We start from the raw sequence: 18,678 nt of genomic DNA on the forward strand, positions 1-18,678 counted from the left end.
GTGTCCAGCATTCTAGCTTTGCCCCTGTGCCAGAGAGTTGGCATGTTCTGGTGAGCTGAGCTGAGCTAGGGGATGGGAACTAGGAATTTTTAAATCCTGGCTCCACCACTGATTCCCTCCACGGTTTTGGTTTGCATGTTAGGATTTCTTGGGCTGCATTTTGGATACTTGTGGGTTAACGGGTAGATATTAACCTTTTGCAGCTAAAGATTCAGAATCCCAAAAAAGAAGTCCACCTTACAGTATTTTATTTTGTCTAGCTCATTCTTTTCCCCTTTTGCTGAATCCACTTATCTTCCAAGTCTAATAAGCAGTGAAGTGCCCAGGTGTCTTACAACATGTAGACTACTAAATTCATTTTCCTAATTAGAGATGAATTCTAAACGTTTGGCACCCTGTATCTTATAAAAATGTGTTTTACCTCTTGGCCTGTTCTAACGTACTCTTACAACCCCCGCTATCATCAATGGAAATATGTCATTGACAATCTGACCAACACCTGGGAGAGGAATAATTGTTTCCCTTCCACATTTGCTTTGACACATTTGACACCTGTCCATGTTCTGGGTTCCCAGGTCCAACACTGGCTACTGAAATCAGAGAGATGATTGACTGAAGGCGTGGGGGGTCTGATTTTCAAGGGTCCAGGGGACTTGCATTTCGCTGGAGTTGTGCGTGTTCCGCTTTTCTGAAATATCAGGCCCCAGCGCAGAGGCTTAGGGCATTGGGTTTTTTGGGAGCCAGCCCTTTCACTAGTTGTCCTTTCTGTATATTGTTTACTAAAAGATGCATTGTTCAAGAAATGCAAATGAGGCCTTAAATTCAACTAGTCAACACCTGAGATTTTCATAGGCGCCTAAAGGAGTTTGATGCAATTTATTGTGAATTGGTAACCTAACTCCTCTAGGCTCCTTTTGAAAATCCCATCCAATATCATTTGTTGTGCAGCTGGATGGTAAGTTAACAAGCAATGCAATATCAACATTGAAAAGACTGTCAGGCTCTCAAAAGCATCAGTACCAAGCATTGTGGGCTCATGTTATAGCCATACAATCACCTTGCCATCAGTGGGGTTGTACTGCTGTCATATCAGGAGGATTTGTCCCAAATTCACCAAGGCCTGGGGATCATTTACATCCCAGTCACGAGGCTTAGGTGATATCTAGCTAGTTCTTCTGCACACTGGTGAATTTGACCTGTAGTGCCTGGAAAGCTACGAAATGTCAGACTTTCCCAAAACAGCAGAATTATTTTCAGAGGCAGTTTGTTTAGTGGTTACAATAGGGGGGGACTCCTGGGTTCTATTCCTGGGTTTGATACTGATTCACATGAATCTGTTCGTGGCTTTGATACTGATTCATTTACCTCTCTGTGCCCCAAGTCTGGCCATCTGTAAAATGGTGATAATACTTAACTGTGCCTCACAGAGAGGTGGCGAAGACCGACATTACTGAACTAATGTCTGTGTGGCACTTAGGTGCTGCATAACTGCAAATGTTGATGACGATTAAAAACAGGAAGGAAAGTGAAGTAGCTCTGATTGACAACATACCCCATTGAACTGAGGAAACAGTCTCTCCGAACATACCTGGTTTCTTTTGCCAAGTAATTTTTTTAAATTGCTTTGCACGGGTCCATACAGTATTAAAACATTAGACTCCAAATTTCGGAAAGCTCAAAGAGCAAAACATGCTGTTGTTGAGACCTTTTTAAACTGGTTTTGGCTTTGTATCCTTCTCTGTCTCTCTCAATGCCAGTTCTAAAGCATTTTAAATTACAGTCTGTTTCCTACAAACGATTATATTGAAAGGAAGGTGACCCCAATGGTGCCATTAACTCTGGTTTAATTCTGCAGGTATATAACAGAGTTTGTAAACCTAGGCAATGTTTCAGCTCTGCGCACTTTCAGGGTTCTGAGAGCTTTGAAAACTATTTCTGTAATTCCAGGTAAGGCGGCCTCCGGTTGGTGTTAGCTGTTGGGTACAGGCCTCTGTGAGTGATGTATTGCTTTGTCTGTAGTTGTTTTATTGGTGTGTGTTTTGTCATTGTGTTTTTTGTGTATGACCTCCCTCATTACAGATATGTCACAGAGTTTGTGGACCTTGGGAATGTCTCAGCATTGAGAACTTTCAGAGTTCTCCGAGCTTTGAAAACTATCTCTGTTATTCCAGGTGAGGAGTCTTTTAAGCATTAATGCTTATCTTGTGTATGTCTCCCTCTCTCTTTCCTCCCCCCCTTCTCTCACCACTTACCTTTCAAAAATGGCACTGGGACATTTTTGATGGGCTTTGCAGTCTGTATGAATCAACAGTGATTAAAAAAAAAATAATATAAGACAGTTGGATGAATACTGATAATTGTATACCATCCTCTTAAGTGCATGTCTATCAATATCTAGCCTCTGTGTGAAAACCCTGAAGTATAATTCAAAACAAATAAAGGGCCAGCTACTGCCATTCTTACTCAGGCTGAGTAGTGCCTTGCTCCAGGAGTCATCCAGTTCACTTCAGGAACTTTCGGAGTTACACTAATGGGGATTTTTTTTTAATAAAGAACCAGTCATTCTGGGAGGGTTGTGAACCCTACTGTGTCAGGGCATACAGTACTTTAACTTTTATCCAATCGTAAAAATGAGGCCTATTGGATCACCTAGCCCATCCACTACGCCCTGCAGCCAGTGCAGAGAAGCCTTTGGTAATACTATGTCTACTATATTGTCCAGTCTGGTTTTTAAAGTGCCAAGTAATGGAACTTCCTTCACTGTGGCTTTCTGGCTTAGTGGACGAAGCATGTGACGAGGCGCCGGAAGTTCTTGCGTTTTGCTCACCATGTTGCTCATATGCGTGGCCTCTATTTTTGAGTGCATGAATTTGTGGACACCCAACTTTAGACACCTAAGTAGAGCCCGGTTTTCAGGGGTGCCGAGCAACTTTATCTTCCAGGGACTTCATGTTAGAGTTTTGAGTGTTCAGCACATCTGAAGTTGGGCACCCAAAATCAGAAGCCACTGGGGAGAGTTTTGGTCTTAACCTCCTTTGTTTTGTCTTCTGATCTGGAAAATGGGAGTGAGATTTGCTCACTTGCCTCCCAGATATTAGGTTTAGCAAGTTGATAGTTTGTATAGTGCTTTGGGGATGGAAAGTGCGGAGTGTTTTTATGTTGTTTTTTTCTGACAATGTACTGAGGGAATATTTTTGAAGGCTTTAAGTGCACTGAAAATACAGATTGCCTTGGAACATGAGTTGGTCTATTCCAGGGTTCAGGGGAGAAGTGACGTAAAATTGTTACCTCAGGTTGTGTATTTTTAGTGATGTCAAGCCCAGCCTACCTCTTTCTCCATCTCTCCAAAATGTAGCTCTGCTCTGGAATGAGCAATAGCCCCATCTTTACTTGTTAAGTAAACGATGTCCAGCAACATCCTGCTATTTTCTCAGTGTACTATTGCATGTATGTTTGCAAAAAAACAAACTATAGTGTTATAGGAGGCAGATGCCTTTTCCCTCCCTCCAGACTGCCAAGCCTACCATATTTATAAACCCTACCTGCTGCATGATGCTTTTAAATACTACCTGCTTTTCTTGCACTGAATGATAGAGAATTGCTCCTTAATTAGAATGCTCTTACTTAGCCTTGTCGGATGGTTGGCTGCACAGCTTAAGATACACACATAAGGAGGAAGAACTGTCTGATTATCGTTGATGATGATGATGCACTGCTTGGAGAGCAGTTGTGATGCTGTCAGTGCACTGCAGTTCTTACACTGCCTTGGTAAAAGAAGAAGTATGCTGAAACTGCTTTAGGATGTGCTTCACATTCATCAGTATAGCAGAGTGAAATAGTGTAATCAACTGCCTAGTTAGTGTGTAAACTTGCCATTGACCTCGCATAAAAAGATGTGGAACTGTTCAGCTGCATAGCCTAGGCCCCATGCTCCTAACTGCTAACAGAGATTCCTCTCTAGCTCAAGTGTGCTTTTGGAGCAGGGAGGATCTAAGTTCCATCCCACCCCGCATTGTTAAGTTCAGCATAGCCAGTTTGCAGCAAAGTGAGGGTAGCTGTTACAGTATTGAATGCGAAGGCTAGAATTGGAAATGGGCGGAGCTTTGGTCACTGATTTAAATTAGAGCCTAAATCAGAATCTCCCCTGATTGTGCAGCGCTGGGGCCCAGTAGAGGCTATGCAAAATCACCCCCTGCTTTCTGGTCCCATCACTAGCAAGAATTGGGATAATTAACCTACTGGTTGGTTGTCTTCAGGGTAAGCTTGGAAGCTCTAGTTGTGGGGTAGAGAGCTAGTGTATTACTTGGTGGCTTACTGTACACACAGGGTAGAAGTGTACTTTTCTCAAGGTAATGTATTTGAATATGTTAAAATCTAAATGTTTTCTCTTGTTTCTTCAGTGCATGCAGTGGGATGGGAATTCCAGTGTCACAATGACCTTGAGAGAACCATTTTATCATTATGACAGATGTTAAATAAACCTTTTGTAAATAATTAGAATTGGCCTCTTCAGAAGAGCAGTGGGTGTTTAGATGAAAAGTATGCAGGACTGGAGACATGCTGCTGGATAAAGTTTCAGGTGAGGTGCAGGGTTTGCAATGCTTAGTGGATCACTAATCGGATATAGAGACACTCACCTCTACTTCACCAGCTCAATTCTAGTCTATGCTAGCAGTAATTCCCAAATATGACCATCATAAGATGGCTTGGTGACCTGTGCTAAATGAGTATGTTGGTCTTAGTGCAGTTCCTGCTGGGGAAGAGTGCGCATCACACATGCAATTACACAGCAACTGCCAAGTGGCCCCAGGCGCTGGAAACCTCAGCAAAGAGGCCAAATACCAAATAGTGCCAGGGGAGTGAGCTTAATCCTTCACATCTAGAGGTGATTCCTCCAGACATGCAGGCTAGAGGGCTTACATGGTGTGCATATATTGTCCTGCGACTAGAGAAGGGACTCTTCTGCAGGGCTGTCAATCTGCCACCTTTCACTGACATGCGGGTGCATACGCGCACACAAACGGAGGGGCAGGTGGAAGTGCAAACTGCATCTCTCAAATTCTGAAAGAGGAAAGTAGTGGTGCTGCAAGCTGTCTCCTGGGGCCTGTCTATGCTGGGGAAATTTAAAAACCAATTTTAAAACAGTGTGAGCCATAGTGCAGAGCTGACTTAAGGAAGGCAGGTCCCTGTTTTAATGAAATGGAGTAGTCCTGAAAGCAGCTCAGTAAAAATGGGTCAGGTCACCTAAAACCATTCAGATCTACAATACTATTCTAACCAGTTTGAAAATATCCTTAGTATCAGTAGACCGATAGTGTGTTTCATCAGTGGTTCTGCTTTAGGCTGGGAAGGCAGACAGCTGAACATCTCACAGGCAACTTTTAATAGTTGGTGAATTAAGCACAGAACTCGCTCTGCATCCTGTTGTATAGAGCCAGGGTCACATTATCTGACTTGACAAATTGTGTGAAGAAACACATGTTGAGTCCATCGCAAATGGAAACTAAGCCCGCATCACCCTGAAAACTTAGTTTCCAAGACAATTACAACCCATTGATATCTGAACCGGGACATTCTTTTTAGCTATGAATTGGTAAAGCAAAGCAACAGTGAGGAATCAGAATGATATTCCATGCCCCCAAGTGACCAAATCTTTCAGTGATACAATTATTAATGTTTTTAAGAGCCTAATTTTCCATGGTGTCTCATGCTGTTCTTTACACCAGTGCACAGCAGGGATAATGATTGCACACTGTCAGAGCAATAGAGAATGGGACCCTAGAGGAACTGAAGATTAGCAAACAACAACTTAGAGGGCTGAAGGGAACAGGGTGTAAAAATTTCCAGTTGTGTCTGGAAAAATGAATAGCAATAAAGCTACTTGGAAATTGACAAGAACTTTGGCATTGATTAAAAGCTCTGAGTTTAAAAAAAAACATTTTATTCCTACCTGGAACTTCCTTTATTTGTTTTATTTTACAGTTTCATGTGCCTGCTACCCTAAGGCCCCTTTACATCAGCCTGGCAATGTAAGGGGTGCTTCGAGTGGGTAAGACGCTTTTATACTGATGGAACGGTGTAAAGAGGCCTTAGAATAAATGAGAATCAGGCACAGGTTCCCAAAAGATCACTGGCTCCTCTCTTTTGCATTTTTCGTCTGATATTTATATTCAAGCCTAGATTTTTGTTTAGTTACTCAAAGTGCTTAATTCAGATAGATAACTGGTGTGGACTAAATAACACAGCCTTGATAATGAAATGCCTTCATTTTCGCATTTCTCTACAGATGAAGTGCCACTGAGTCAGACTGTTCTTTAGTTGCATGGTCCATTCAAGGTCTAAGCCATGGCATGAACCATGGCAAGGTGCAAAGTAGAGCTAAACTTTAAAATTTATCTGATAATTGCAAGGATCAATCTAAGCAGAAGCCCTCTTGAATGTCACAAAGCGTGAAAATCAGAAACTAAATCTGCTCTGCTGAGCCTTGCAGTTATATTGCATGATGTAGTATCCCAGCTTATTCTTGATTCCTGCTTATGTAATTCAACTTGCTTCACATTTTTGTTTGACATGTGATAAATTGTGTTTTGGTCAATGTTTTTACCATTTGTTTTCCTCCCCAGTTTCCCTATTTGCGAACTCACTTTTTAGAAAGTCAAGACTCCATTGTCATGTCACATGCTGGCACTTATATAACTGAAATAGTAAAAAGGCTTTGAGAGGATGTTACATGTCAGTGGATCTGGTAATTCTTGAAAATGCATAATTTACATGACTTTCTCTTGTAAACTTAATGTTTTGGGTTATTTTTTTTAATTCCAAAATGTAGAAGGGTTGGGACATAAATCAAGATCTCAGAAACCTATAGAAATTCAGGTTCAGTTCTGGGGCAACATAAAACATCCCAGTACAAAACTTCTATGTTTGTAGCCAGTGCAACTGGTCAGGGAAATGTTTTGGTGGTTTTTTTCGTGTCCCCTCTATGAAAAATGTTGATGATTTAAAAAAAAAAAAAAATCATCTAACTTTTTTTGAGGGGGTTGCTGAAAAAACAAAGCTTTTCCAGTTTTCAGCTAAGAAATTTTTATGGCCAAAAAAAAAAAAAAAATCTCGTTTTTGTTTTTGTTTGTGTTTGATGAAAGGTAAAAAAGTCTCCTTTTAACATCTGATTCTCATCCTGGTTGGCCATTCTGGCTCCAGCTCTATGTGATGCAAGACACTCTAGAATTGATTGCCCTATGTGCTACGGGTGTTGCTTTATGGGCGTCACCTACTGAGACACCATGGGATAACTGCTCAGATTTTTCCGGTATGCTGTGACAGCAACCATGGTTACAGCAGGTGGCATGAATGGTGGAGATGCACAAAATGCTGAAAAGGGCTGCTCTGTAGACACAGCTCAGCCATGCTTGTTGCAACTGAGTCAAATGAGTGTAATGAACTGGTCACAAAAACATAGTTGCACCTGGAGTGTAGCTCCAAGTATAGTTGCAAGTTCCAGATATGGGGTGCTAGATGGGGCTGAGAGCTCTCACTGATTCCAGCCAGTTGATCAGGAAGGGCAAGCTTGCGATTAAGGCACTTGGCTGCGATTCAGGAGATCTGCATTCAGTTCCCCACTCTGCCACAGACTCCTTGTGTAACACTAGGCAAGCTGTTTACTCTCTTTGTGCCTCATTTCCCAGATGAGCATCTTCAGTCTTCATTTGTCTTGTCCATTTAGATGGCCATTTAGATTAACTCTCCAGGACAGGGGTTGCCTCTTATTCTGCGTAGACACAGCACCTACTCCAATGGGGCTCCACTCTCAGCTGGGGCCTCTAGATGCCACTCCTAGTAATGCACACAATAACTTATCTATAATTCTGAGATACAGTAAAATACTGCATCATAGAGTCTGGCCATTGAGCAGATTGTCCATACAGCATATCCAAAAGGAAGACATTTGGAAAACAAATGGACACAAACTGTAGGTTGCCAAAGAAACATTTTTGTCACTGGAAAATTTTCCCCCTAGAGCATTTTCTGCCCTGGAATGTACCATGTACAGAAGCAACTGCATCGTGCTCTCCCTGAATGTGGACACAAATGTACATGGCTTGATAAATCTTTCAGCTTTGTTGCATTATTTAACACTGAGATCTGCAGAAGGGCCATGTAAATCTATGTGGTCTAAAAAAGTCCTGGAGGAAGGAGAGGATCGTATGACTCAGCTCCAGCCCACTTGCAGTTTAATGGTATGAAAACATTTGAGGCAAGTTGATTATAAGTTGAAGTGGAAACATCCTCGTTGCTTAGAGGGAGCAAGCTGCAGTATGAGGCTTTTTCCTGATGAACAAGCATTTCTGGACTGAGAGGTTTTAATGCTTAAATTTTTCATGTGACTTTCCAGCTGGTGACTAGAAAAAGTTGGCCCTGGCAACTGAAGCACTGTGTCCACAGAACAGGAGCAGCATGATCAGTGCTAGTTTCCCCATGAGGTTTTGGACCAGTGTGCATAATCCGTGTCCTGGAGGACCGATTCTTCACAGCTCATTTAATCTTTGGGCTCCCTACTGAGACATCCAGCAAGGATGTTTTATGTTCTTATGATACCAGTTGTGATGCTCACCAATGAAACTCACCAATCCTATTTCACAGAAGAGGGTTGTCAAGCAGCCATTGGAGGATAAAAATGCCATGCGATCTTTAGCAACCAAAAGTGGCGGGAGGCCTCAATTTTACACTCATCCAAAAGGCAGCACCTTCAGTAGCACCAGCCCCGATCATCAGTTAAGTAGTGATGCAGATGGGAGGAACTCCCACCAAATCATCAACACTTCCCAAAGCAATCTGATTTTCTGTAGAATTCTCCCATCCAATTACTGGCCTGGCCTGCGCCTGTGAGCTCCAATGAGGTTGCAGTACAAGCTGGCTTCACTTTGCTCAGAAATTTAAAAATAAAAATCACCACGTCTAATCTTGCTTCACAAGTTTTTGCTGATTGCTGGATTTTCGGGCAGGTCCAGAAGTCTGCATTGTATGGCTCTAAAAATGAGTGCCATTTATTCAGATTTTAAGGCCATGAAGGGACCGTTATGATGATCTAGTCCGACTTCATGCATTACACAGGCCATAAGGATTTCACCCAGTCAAAGCAGTCATCATACTAGGAGTGGGATCTGAAACCAGGCATTTAGGGGAGACTGCGACCTTAACTTCATGCTTGGCCACTTCTGCCAATTACAGTGTTGACCACTTGGTTGAAGATGCAGACAAACTTCAGCTTCTTCTGATCTCATTGTGGAAATGAATTACTCCAGACTTACAATGTGGTCTCAAGAACCATCAAACCAAAGACCAATTTAGCCATGTATTCTACGTCTGAGCATTCTGCAACACAAAGATCATACAATAAAGATGGATCGGAAGCAACCAGCTAATTCTGTCAAAACGAAGAATGCATGGAAATATATAAATACTTGCATGTAATATCTAGGCAGAGAACAGTGACTAGGTGCAAAGACTTCTGATCTGGACCCTGATGCAAAGTTCATTAGAATCAATGGGAATCTTTTAATTGACTTCCGTGGGCTTTGGATGAAGCTGCTGGTAACCTAGGAGGGTCTGACAGCTGACAATTGACGGCTGGTGTGGTGATCTGAGCCAGAGCTTTGGGCTGATCCAATCCTAGCTGAAATATTTACTGCTGGAACTGTTGCACACTCTCTCTCTACTTCAAAACTAGTGCCTATAGACAAGCATAAGAGGGGTTGATTGCCCAAGAGGTTGTTATAGAAGGCTGGTGGTGGTCGGAGGAAGCATCTTAAGCCTGGGATGACTGCTTGGGCTTAACAAGGCTAACATTTCTGGAGTTTTTAAACCTAAAGCCCTCTTGGGAGGTAGCTAAAGCAGTGATGAGGGGGAAGTTAATATCAATTACAATTGTATGGAAGCACTGATGGATGTGGTGAGGTTTTGGGAGGCAAGGGATGGAAATCCATACATGGTCTGGGAATAGTAAAGTGTATCAAAAGTGCTCACAGCTAACAGTAGATTAAGGGAGTAAGAGATTCATAAAGCACAACATTTAATGACTCATTAAATGCCTCCTTCTGAGTATGAATTAAAGGGATAAGTTATCGTTGTGGCTGATGGAAAAAGCACTTCAGTAAATATGTTAAAAGGAAGGATACCAGTCTCATAGGAGTCTCTCTTATCAGATCTCTAAAAGGTTAGGTAGGGATTTCTTTTCAGAAGTTGCATATGATCCAATTCCCTGGGCAGAGTGAAGAAAGGTAAACTACATTTCTTATCTGGAAAAATATTTTGGAGGATGAAGTTTGGAGATGGCTCAGGAGTGTCCAGTAGCAGTAGGGGCCTAGATAACTTTTCTGTGCAGTCAAGGCCAGAGCTGGTGATGGGACACCAGACGAAATCCACCTGTGACATGATCTGGTGTGGCAAATATTTTGTGACCCATCTTTCCCACTTGCTCTGGAAAGGATGTAGGGGCACCCGTGCTGAACTCTTATGGGAAAGCTGACCAGCCTGTACGCACAACCTGCTTGCCCAGCTCCGACAGGATGAGGAGGAGGATGAGAAACTAACAACATTTTATTTGTTTGTCAAAGACCAAAAATTAGTTGCTGCCTGAGTAGAATTTTGCAAGGCATGAAAGGGTCTGATTTGCCAAAGCAGAAGAAGTGAGACAGAACAGACAAAGGGAGTAACTTCGCGTTCATGGATGCTTTTAAAAGTTATCAGTACTGTTTATAATATGAATAAGGAGGTGGAGGGCTAAGCACGAATTTCTAGCTGAAACTGAGATCTAATATTGGCAGAAACATTTGATGGTCTCTGTTGTGTCTCGTGGACATGGGGCTTAGAGCTCCAGGGAGAGGTGAGGGATTTTACCTTGAGCTCATCTAACTGGTTTTGTCGTGGTGAAAATGTTGCTTCTCTTTCTTAGTCAGTCAGTAAGCAGGATGAAGGTGGCTTTTATTTTAATTTACTGCAGCGGTGCTTGAGTTTGTGGGGCCTGGCAGTTTTGTGGTTGGAAAACCATTTTGGCCTTTGTAAATGGAGCAGGGTTGAGTTGGAAGTTGCCATGGGAGGGAACATCCCAGGATTATTTTCCAGAGTCACTTATGGCCACCCTTAGAAATTCTGTCTGAAATCCACGTGCAGCAAAGCTCTTGTCTGCTTTTCCTCCCTTCATACTATAAATGCAGAACAATCCCGCTGGATGTTAGAGTTGTTTGTTTTTTAAGGGTCTACCCTTGTTTTTCTTCTACACTCCAAATTCCTGTTGACTTCTGACTGGGTTCTGCATATCTTTCACGTAGGTCTGATTGAAGGTGTTATTCTGCATTCCTTGCTCATGCAAATTGTCCACTGAATTGAAGGATGGTACCTGGGCAGATCAGACTGAGCTTGGAAGATCCCTTTTATTTTTTGCCTAAGACACGTACTGTCGTTTGTATTAAACCACATACATCAACTGAATTTGAAGAACAACTAGCCAAAGACTTAAAGTAATAGCAAAAAAATTTTCAGTACATCAGAAGTAGGAAGGCTGCTAAACAACTAGTGGAGCTACTGGACGATTGAGATGCTAAAGGATCCGACGATAAGGCCATTGCAGAGAAACTAAATGAATTCTTTGCGTCGGTCTTCACGGCTGAGGATGTGAGGGAGATTCCCAAACCGGAGCCAATCTTTTTAGGTGACACATCTGAGGAACATATTAATAATTGATCTGAAAAAAGGGGTTAAACAGTGAGGTGGCAACATTTGCAGATGATACAAAACTTCTCAAGATAATTAAGTCCAAAGCAGACTGCAAAGAGCTACAAAAGGATCTCTCAAAACCAGGTGACTGGGCAACAAAATGGCAGATGAAATTCAATGTTGATAAATGCAAAGTAATGCACATTGGAAAACAATCCCAAAGATACATATAAAATGATGGGGTCTAAATTAGCTGTTACTACTCAAGAACGAGATATTGGAGTCATTGTGGATAGTTCTCTGAAAACATCCACTCAATGCGCAACAGCAGTCAAAAAAGCAAACAATGTTGGGGATCATTAAGAAAGGGATAGATAATAAGGCAGAAAATATCATATTGCCTCAATATAAATACATGGTACGCCCACATCTTGAATACTGCGTGCAGATGTGGTCACCTCATCTCAAAAAAGATATACTGGAATTGGAAAAGGTTCAGAAAAGGGCAACAAAAATGATTGGGGTATGGAATGGCTGCCATCTGAGGAGAGATTAATAAGAGTGGGACTTTTCAGCTTTTTGAAAAGAGATGACTAAGGGGGTATAAGATAGAGGTCTATAAAATCATGAGTGGTGTGGAGAAAGTAAATAAGGAAGTGACATTTACTCCTCCTCATAACCCAAAAACTAGGGGGTCACCAAATGAAATTAATAGGCAGTAGGTTTAAAACAAACAAATGGAAGTATTTTTTTTACACAATGCACAATCAACCTGTGGAACTCCTTGCCAGAGGATGTTGTGAAGGCCAAGACTATACAGGGTTCAAAAAAGAACTAAATAAGTTCATGGAGGATAGGTCCATCAATGGCTATTAGCCAGGATGGACAGGGATGGTGTCCCTAGCCTCTGTTTGCCAGAAGTTGGGAATGGGTGATGGGATGGATCACTGGGGCACCTGGCTTTGGCCACTGTTGGAAGACAGGATACTGGGCTAGTTAGATGGACCATTGGTCTGACCCAGTATAGCCATTCCTATGTTCTTAACTGTCTTGTGCAGCTTTGGCTCCAAGTTTATAGAGTCCCAAAGAGGCAGTTTATACTGGAGAAAATCCTAACACTTTTCGTGGAATCCTCTTATGCCAGATTGAAAGAGTAAAGGCCAGTCTAAAATGGAAATTTACATAGGTTTAACTAAAGGTGTGTGTTTTAAACCAGTTTAAACAAATGCGACTGTGTATGTGGACAATCTGATATCCTTTTAAACCTGGCTTATATCTGTGTAGCTTGCACCATATGAACAAGGTTTAAACCCAGATAAGACTGTCCACGCAGGGGTTTGCATCAGTTTAACTAAATTAGATTTTGCACTGATTTAACTGGGTGTAACATCTGTGTGCAGACAAGCCCTAACATTCATCTCAGAGGCTCCTATATATGCGCTGTCACTAGAGAACAAAGATTTTGAATGGTGACCTTTTAATACACCGGACCCCTGCTAGAACGCGGGATTTGGGATCCATGCCCGGTACCGCGTTAACGCAGGGACTGCGTTAGAATGAACTGCAATTAAAGTAATTAAATTTGGGATCCATGGCCGTGACCGCATTATTTGCGAATTTGTGCTAGATAGACGCGCGTTCTAGCAAGGGTCCGGTGTATTTTAATTTGTTTTAAGACACTGGGTCAGATTTATTCCTTTTCCTTCACTGAAGTCAGTGGAGTTACACCCAGGATTCATTTGGCTCAGCTTCCCTCCACCACCCCCCCTTATACTTTTTGCTTTAATCAATGTACAGTAGGGGAAAACCGGAATAGATCCAGTGCATCTTCAATTTCACATGGACCTGGCTGTCCTTAAGCAATGACCTTTTGCCACTGTGTTATAGATGTAATGTGCAATGTATTGTCTGTGTGATAATTATATGAAAGTGATTTCTAGCCCTATTTTCTCTCTGCAGGCTTGAAGACCATTGTGGGTGCCCTAATTCAGTCTGTGAAGAAACTGTCAGATGTAATGATTTTGACAGTGTTTTGCCTCAGTGTCTTTGCTTTAATCGGCCTGCAGCTGTTTATGGGCAATTTGAGGAACAAGTGTGTAATATGGCCAATTAACCTCAATAAGAGCTTACTAGAGAATGGCACCAGGGGGTTTGACTGGCAAGAATACACCAACAATGTCTGTAGGTATTTCTGCAGCAATGCTCCCTAAAGTCTGTTTCCTTTTTACATGACAAAATGTTGTTGGCCAAGATTTTCAAAATGACTGGAGATTTTGGGTGCCCAGCTTCAGGCACCTTAAAGGCCCTGGTTTCTCAACACTTTCTGGAAATTGGGTCTCTTTAAGGTGTCTTAAATTGGGCATCCAGATTCACTTTGGAAAATCATGGCTTTGTTCATTTCAGCATGGTGAGTGCTGTTCCTAAAATAACCACTGTCCATTGGACTGGCCAGTCCTTGTTATAACGTTGCAGATCTGGAGAGGCCTGGGCAAAGCTCTGTAGATCTGTACTCAACCTACGTTATTTTGTTTAGATCAATGTGACTTTTGCTTTGCGATTCGAACCCCACAAAATGGTGGTCCTGTCCACCTCCACAAAGTAGCTAAAACACAATTCTGCCTTGAGTGTAGGTGGTACTGGAGAGTGTGTCATCCTTGACCCTGGAGTGTGCTTGAAGCACCAACCATGTTTTAATTACATCAGAGGATGGTTGTGTTAGTGTTCCATAGTGCTGGTTCTTTTCCAGCAAAAGTGGAACCAAAAACTCCAGAGAAAAAATTAGTTTAAATCACCAAGTTTCACCGTTGTATTAATTTCAATGGAATAAATGGTTCCAAAGATTTAAAGGTGTTAAATGACCCTGCCACTGTCCAATGTTAAGCAGTTTTACTGGTATACAGAGACCTCAACCTGCTTAGTACCATGGCAAACACATCATTAAATTTCAGTAAATTTCAAAATTTGAGGATCAGGATGACAAAGACCAAATGGTGTCCCAGTAAAGCCAGGGGTCCCAGGAAATGTTGCGGGTGCAGCCATGATAGTGAAGCTCACTTCTTTTAGTCAGCAATTGTGTTCACTTTTGCCTCCTTGCCCCCCAAAAGGACCCAAAAAGGGAATGATGAGCAGAATAACCTATCCTCTCATTATTTTGTCTACAGATTAGGTCTAATTTCTGACAATCCACCTTTGTTTCATTGATCTCCTGTCCCTCACTTTTCTTGTTTATCGGCATGATCTTAACGCAGTCCTTGAATTATATCAGTTGGCCTTTTTGTTTAGACTAATTCAGCCTGTCTCTACCTTTTGCACTTTTCCCCATCTATATTTATTGTTACAGATTGTCACACCTTATAAACTTTTATCTCCTTTCCCACAGTTGGGCTCACAAATGGAGTAGGCCTACTAGGCCCCAATTATCACTACATCACCTGGTTTCAAGGACAAACCCTACACTGTGGCCCATGGTTCAAGGCTCACTTGATACTTGGCCCAGGTTTGCAACTTGTTTGTCCAACCCACAGTGAGTTCTGTGCCTCCAAGCTCACAAACCAAGCTTTTTAGAGCCCAGTCTGTTTAGTTTTAAATGTAGAGTTTTTGAAAGCTACTTCCTTGCTTCAGGGATTCCTTCTCTCTGGCTGTGTCTTATCAAGTGTTATTCATGAGTGGTCAGCCAAGATTGCATACAACTCTGCAGAGAGGGCTTTAGGGATTGAGAAAGTGGCTCATGTATTTGATTCTTAAATCCTAGTTCTATAGCAGGGAGGCTCCCAGCATCAGGGCGTGGGGCACAATAAGCTTCTCTCAATCCTCCACTGAGCTGTACATGCTTTCTTTCTATTAAGCCTTGACCTGACCCCCACTTTCCCATTATATCTATGTCCAGCATCCTCTTCCAACTGCCATTCTTGCATCCTGGCCTCCTGTCTCTTAAAGCCTTATCTTTGTGTGTCAGTCAGCATTGATTTAGAAAAAGACCAAGCATTTGGAAAAGATATGTGCAAAGAGACCTATGGAACATGTTGAACCATTTGTAACTAATAGTTTAGTTGTAAAACTGAGCCTGTTGTCCTTTCCTTTCCTACTTATTTATTTTCAATCACTCTAACAGTTCATGCAAATTAATTGCAACCTATGAGCTATTTGATTATTCTCTATTCATGACAGGTTTCAGAGTAACAGCCGTGTTAGTCTGTATTCGCAAAAAGAAAAAGAGTACTTGTGGCACCTTAGAGACTAACCAATTTATTAGAGCATAAGCTTTCGTGAGCTACAGCTCACTTCATTGGATGCATCCGATGAAGTGAGCTGTAGCTCAGGAAAGCTTATGCGCAAATAAACTGTTTAGTCTCGAAGGTGCCACAAGTCCTCCTTTCCTTTTCTCTATTCATGGTGTGCAACAGGCAACCTTTATTACCTGATATCAGTTCTTCATCCTGACTGGTTGACTTTTATACAAATGGGGATAATGAACCCTAAATACTTGTGTCTGTGCCCAAATGCCGTGTAGATACAGGTACTAGCTCAAAGAGCAGCCTATTCCCCAAACATTAACAAGAGCAAAAACTTGTCCCCGAATAAAAACAAGGTGTAAACATGGTGAGTGGGAACAGTGAGGAAATGTCTGTGAATGCTATCGGCTCTGCAGATGAAAGCATCGACCTGGCTCCTGAGCTCTGTTATTTGGTTTTCGCTTGGTTCTCACTCACCATATTTCCACTTGAAGTGACTGGGTGCCTTGTATCTCCTTTTGTACTTGTGCAAAGCAGGTAAACAGGCTAGTAGGGCTTACACAGGTGTAAGTGACAACACAAAGCGCAAGGTAGTGGAGAATCAGGGTCCAGCTCTTCGCAGCTTCTCCCTTGCTTCCCCACTCTTGAATTAACTTGCTCCAGTGTGCCAGCGATTCATTTGTATTTGCGCTCAAACGGCTGTATTAACTTCCAGGAAGAACCTAGATGACTGCTCTGTTAAGGCTTCTGTAGTTTTGTAATATGCTGAGTCCATTAAGTGTGCAGTGTGCATACATATGTGTTTTAACATTTTTTTTCAGCAAACTTTTACGTAATCCCTGGGGCCCTTGATCCTTTGCTCTGTGGTAACAGCTCAGATGCAGGGTAAGTGTTGGACTTTATTAAAAGTAAAGAATGTCTTTCTTCTCCAATGGCTTTCATAGAGCTTAGTGGTGGCACAGGCTTAAAGGTGATTCCATGTAGCCTGTTCTCCTTTCATTGAATGCACCCCATTAGTAACTGTCTCTCTACTCTGCATGTATCATGCCTGACACAGGGTATTCGTGTAGGCTTGCTGGACTGCGGTGTCATATGTAAACAAAAATATAACTTCTGTTTTAAAAAGACAAATTCATTATTTGTGGTTCATTTTGCACCACTTAAAATTAAGCAACTGATGTGTATGGAATGTTGCAGGCTACATTCTCCCAGTTCACTAGCAAATGGATCGTAGCCGTACTAGGATGGGATTTTCAAAGGAGATTTGGGAAGTTAGAAGCACTGTTCTCATTGCTTCTCAATGAGAATTGTCCTAAATCATTTAGGGCTTTGGGCGCCTAACTACTTCTAAAAATCTGGCCCTTGGACACTTGAAATCCAGTCCTGGGTGCCCAGCTGCCCATAGCTCTTTGAAAACCCTGTCCCTAAACTTTAGCGTTCGTATTTAATTACCTTATTTAAAATCTGTGTAATGCATGCTGTAAATACAGATAATGGTATTTCCATTAGCATTAGTAAATTAATTCTGTTTAGTCAAAAACTTACAGTTGCTGGTTAATTTGGGTCACAATAGAAAACTTGATTGCTATAAAAGCAAGAGAACAAGAAAATGAATTTATGGGGTCCTTGAATTTCAACCTCAAGTCATTTAGATTATTCAGGAGGCCTGAAAGGCTCAGGATGGCTGGGAATGATCTAGAGCTTTTCACTTTTAGATTGCTGGTTCCAATCCAGCCTTGGTCAGTAGTAACAGTTCTTACCTTGTGATGGCCATTCGTTGGTCAATATTAAGTAAGTTGGTGGTTCTTAATCTAGATCCCAATGGTAGGTCCATGTCACATCACCTACCATCACCACAGTTGGCACTGGCTGGCCTGCAGCAAGGCCAAGGATTGAGGGCTGATCCAAAGCCCACTGAAGAACATGGAAAAACTCCAATTGGCTCAAGGGGGCTTTTGTTCAGGTCACCAGTGGGTATGAAGATTGTAGTAGGCTCTTACCCCTGTAGCTAGCCTGTCCAGCTCAGGTTTGGTCAGGCAATATGAATAACCTTGTACTGCTGCATTCTGTGGATAAGGGCTTCTGTCTCCATGGTTGTCAACTGCCCTGTTTTTTTGCCAACCGCTTTGTCCCCATGAAAATAAAGCACATATGAAATGTTGCACCTTGCTGCTGTGAAAGTCATCACAGCCTTTGGCAACAAGCCTCCTGTTCATCTGTCCTTATGGCTCTTACAATATTGATACCCTGAAACTGCTTTCCTCTTTTCTGCAGCCAATGTCCAGAGGGTTACACATGCATGAAAGCAGGAAGGAATCCAAACTATGGCTACACAAGCTTTGACACTTTCAGCTGGGCTTTCCTAGCCTTATTTCGCCTTATGACTCAGGATTTTTGGGAAAACTTGTATCAGTTAGTAAGTAAATGCATTGCTTCTCTTTTGCTTACAATGTTTTGTTGCCTGTAATTTCATACACATTTGTGGGAGGATGGGGAGTTTTTTAAGGGTCTGAGGGAGCCACCCACAAGTGTATGGTTGTGTGACTTAGGAGGAGTTGTATTTTTAAGGAGGGGAAGAATGGCACCAGGGAGAGCACATGTAGCATTCTTGACTGTTTTCAGCCTGGAGGCTGTTCTGTTTTGCTAAATCTTCTAACTAAGATTCTGTGGTGAATGCTGCAAAATTGTCATGCTGTATGTTGTGCATAAGTGCGCACCTGAGCTTTGCTGATAC

At 42.1% G+C, this 18,678-nt stretch overlaps 1 protein-coding gene across 5 annotated transcripts in view; it reads left to right on the forward strand.

The window, feature by feature from the left end:
• The window catches only part of SCN8A (sodium voltage-gated channel alpha subunit 8), a 117,235-nt gene that overhangs the window by 47,849 nt on the left and 50,708 nt on the right, over positions 1-18,678 (forward strand). For 3 of the 5 annotated variants that reach the window (XM_073319060.2, XM_073319055.2, XM_073319057.2), the window contains 4 exons: positions 2,080-2,171; positions 13,672-13,893; positions 16,766-16,829; positions 18,219-18,360. In XM_073319060.2, the coding sequence (XP_073175161.1) occupies positions 2,080-2,171; positions 13,672-13,893; positions 16,766-16,829; positions 18,219-18,360 (520 nt within the window). Of the gene's footprint in view, positions 1-1,855; positions 1,948-2,079; positions 2,172-13,671; positions 13,894-16,765; positions 16,830-18,218; positions 18,361-18,678 lie in introns of all 5 variants that reach the window. The other 2 variants (XM_073319058.2, XM_073319056.2) reach the window with 1 other exon arrangement.

This window comes from Lepidochelys kempii, chromosome 20 (genome assembly GCF_965140285.1).
Source record: "Lepidochelys kempii isolate rLepKem1 chromosome 20, rLepKem1.hap1, whole genome shotgun sequence".
NCBI classification, from domain to species: Eukaryota; Metazoa; Chordata; order Testudines; family Cheloniidae; genus Lepidochelys; species Lepidochelys kempii.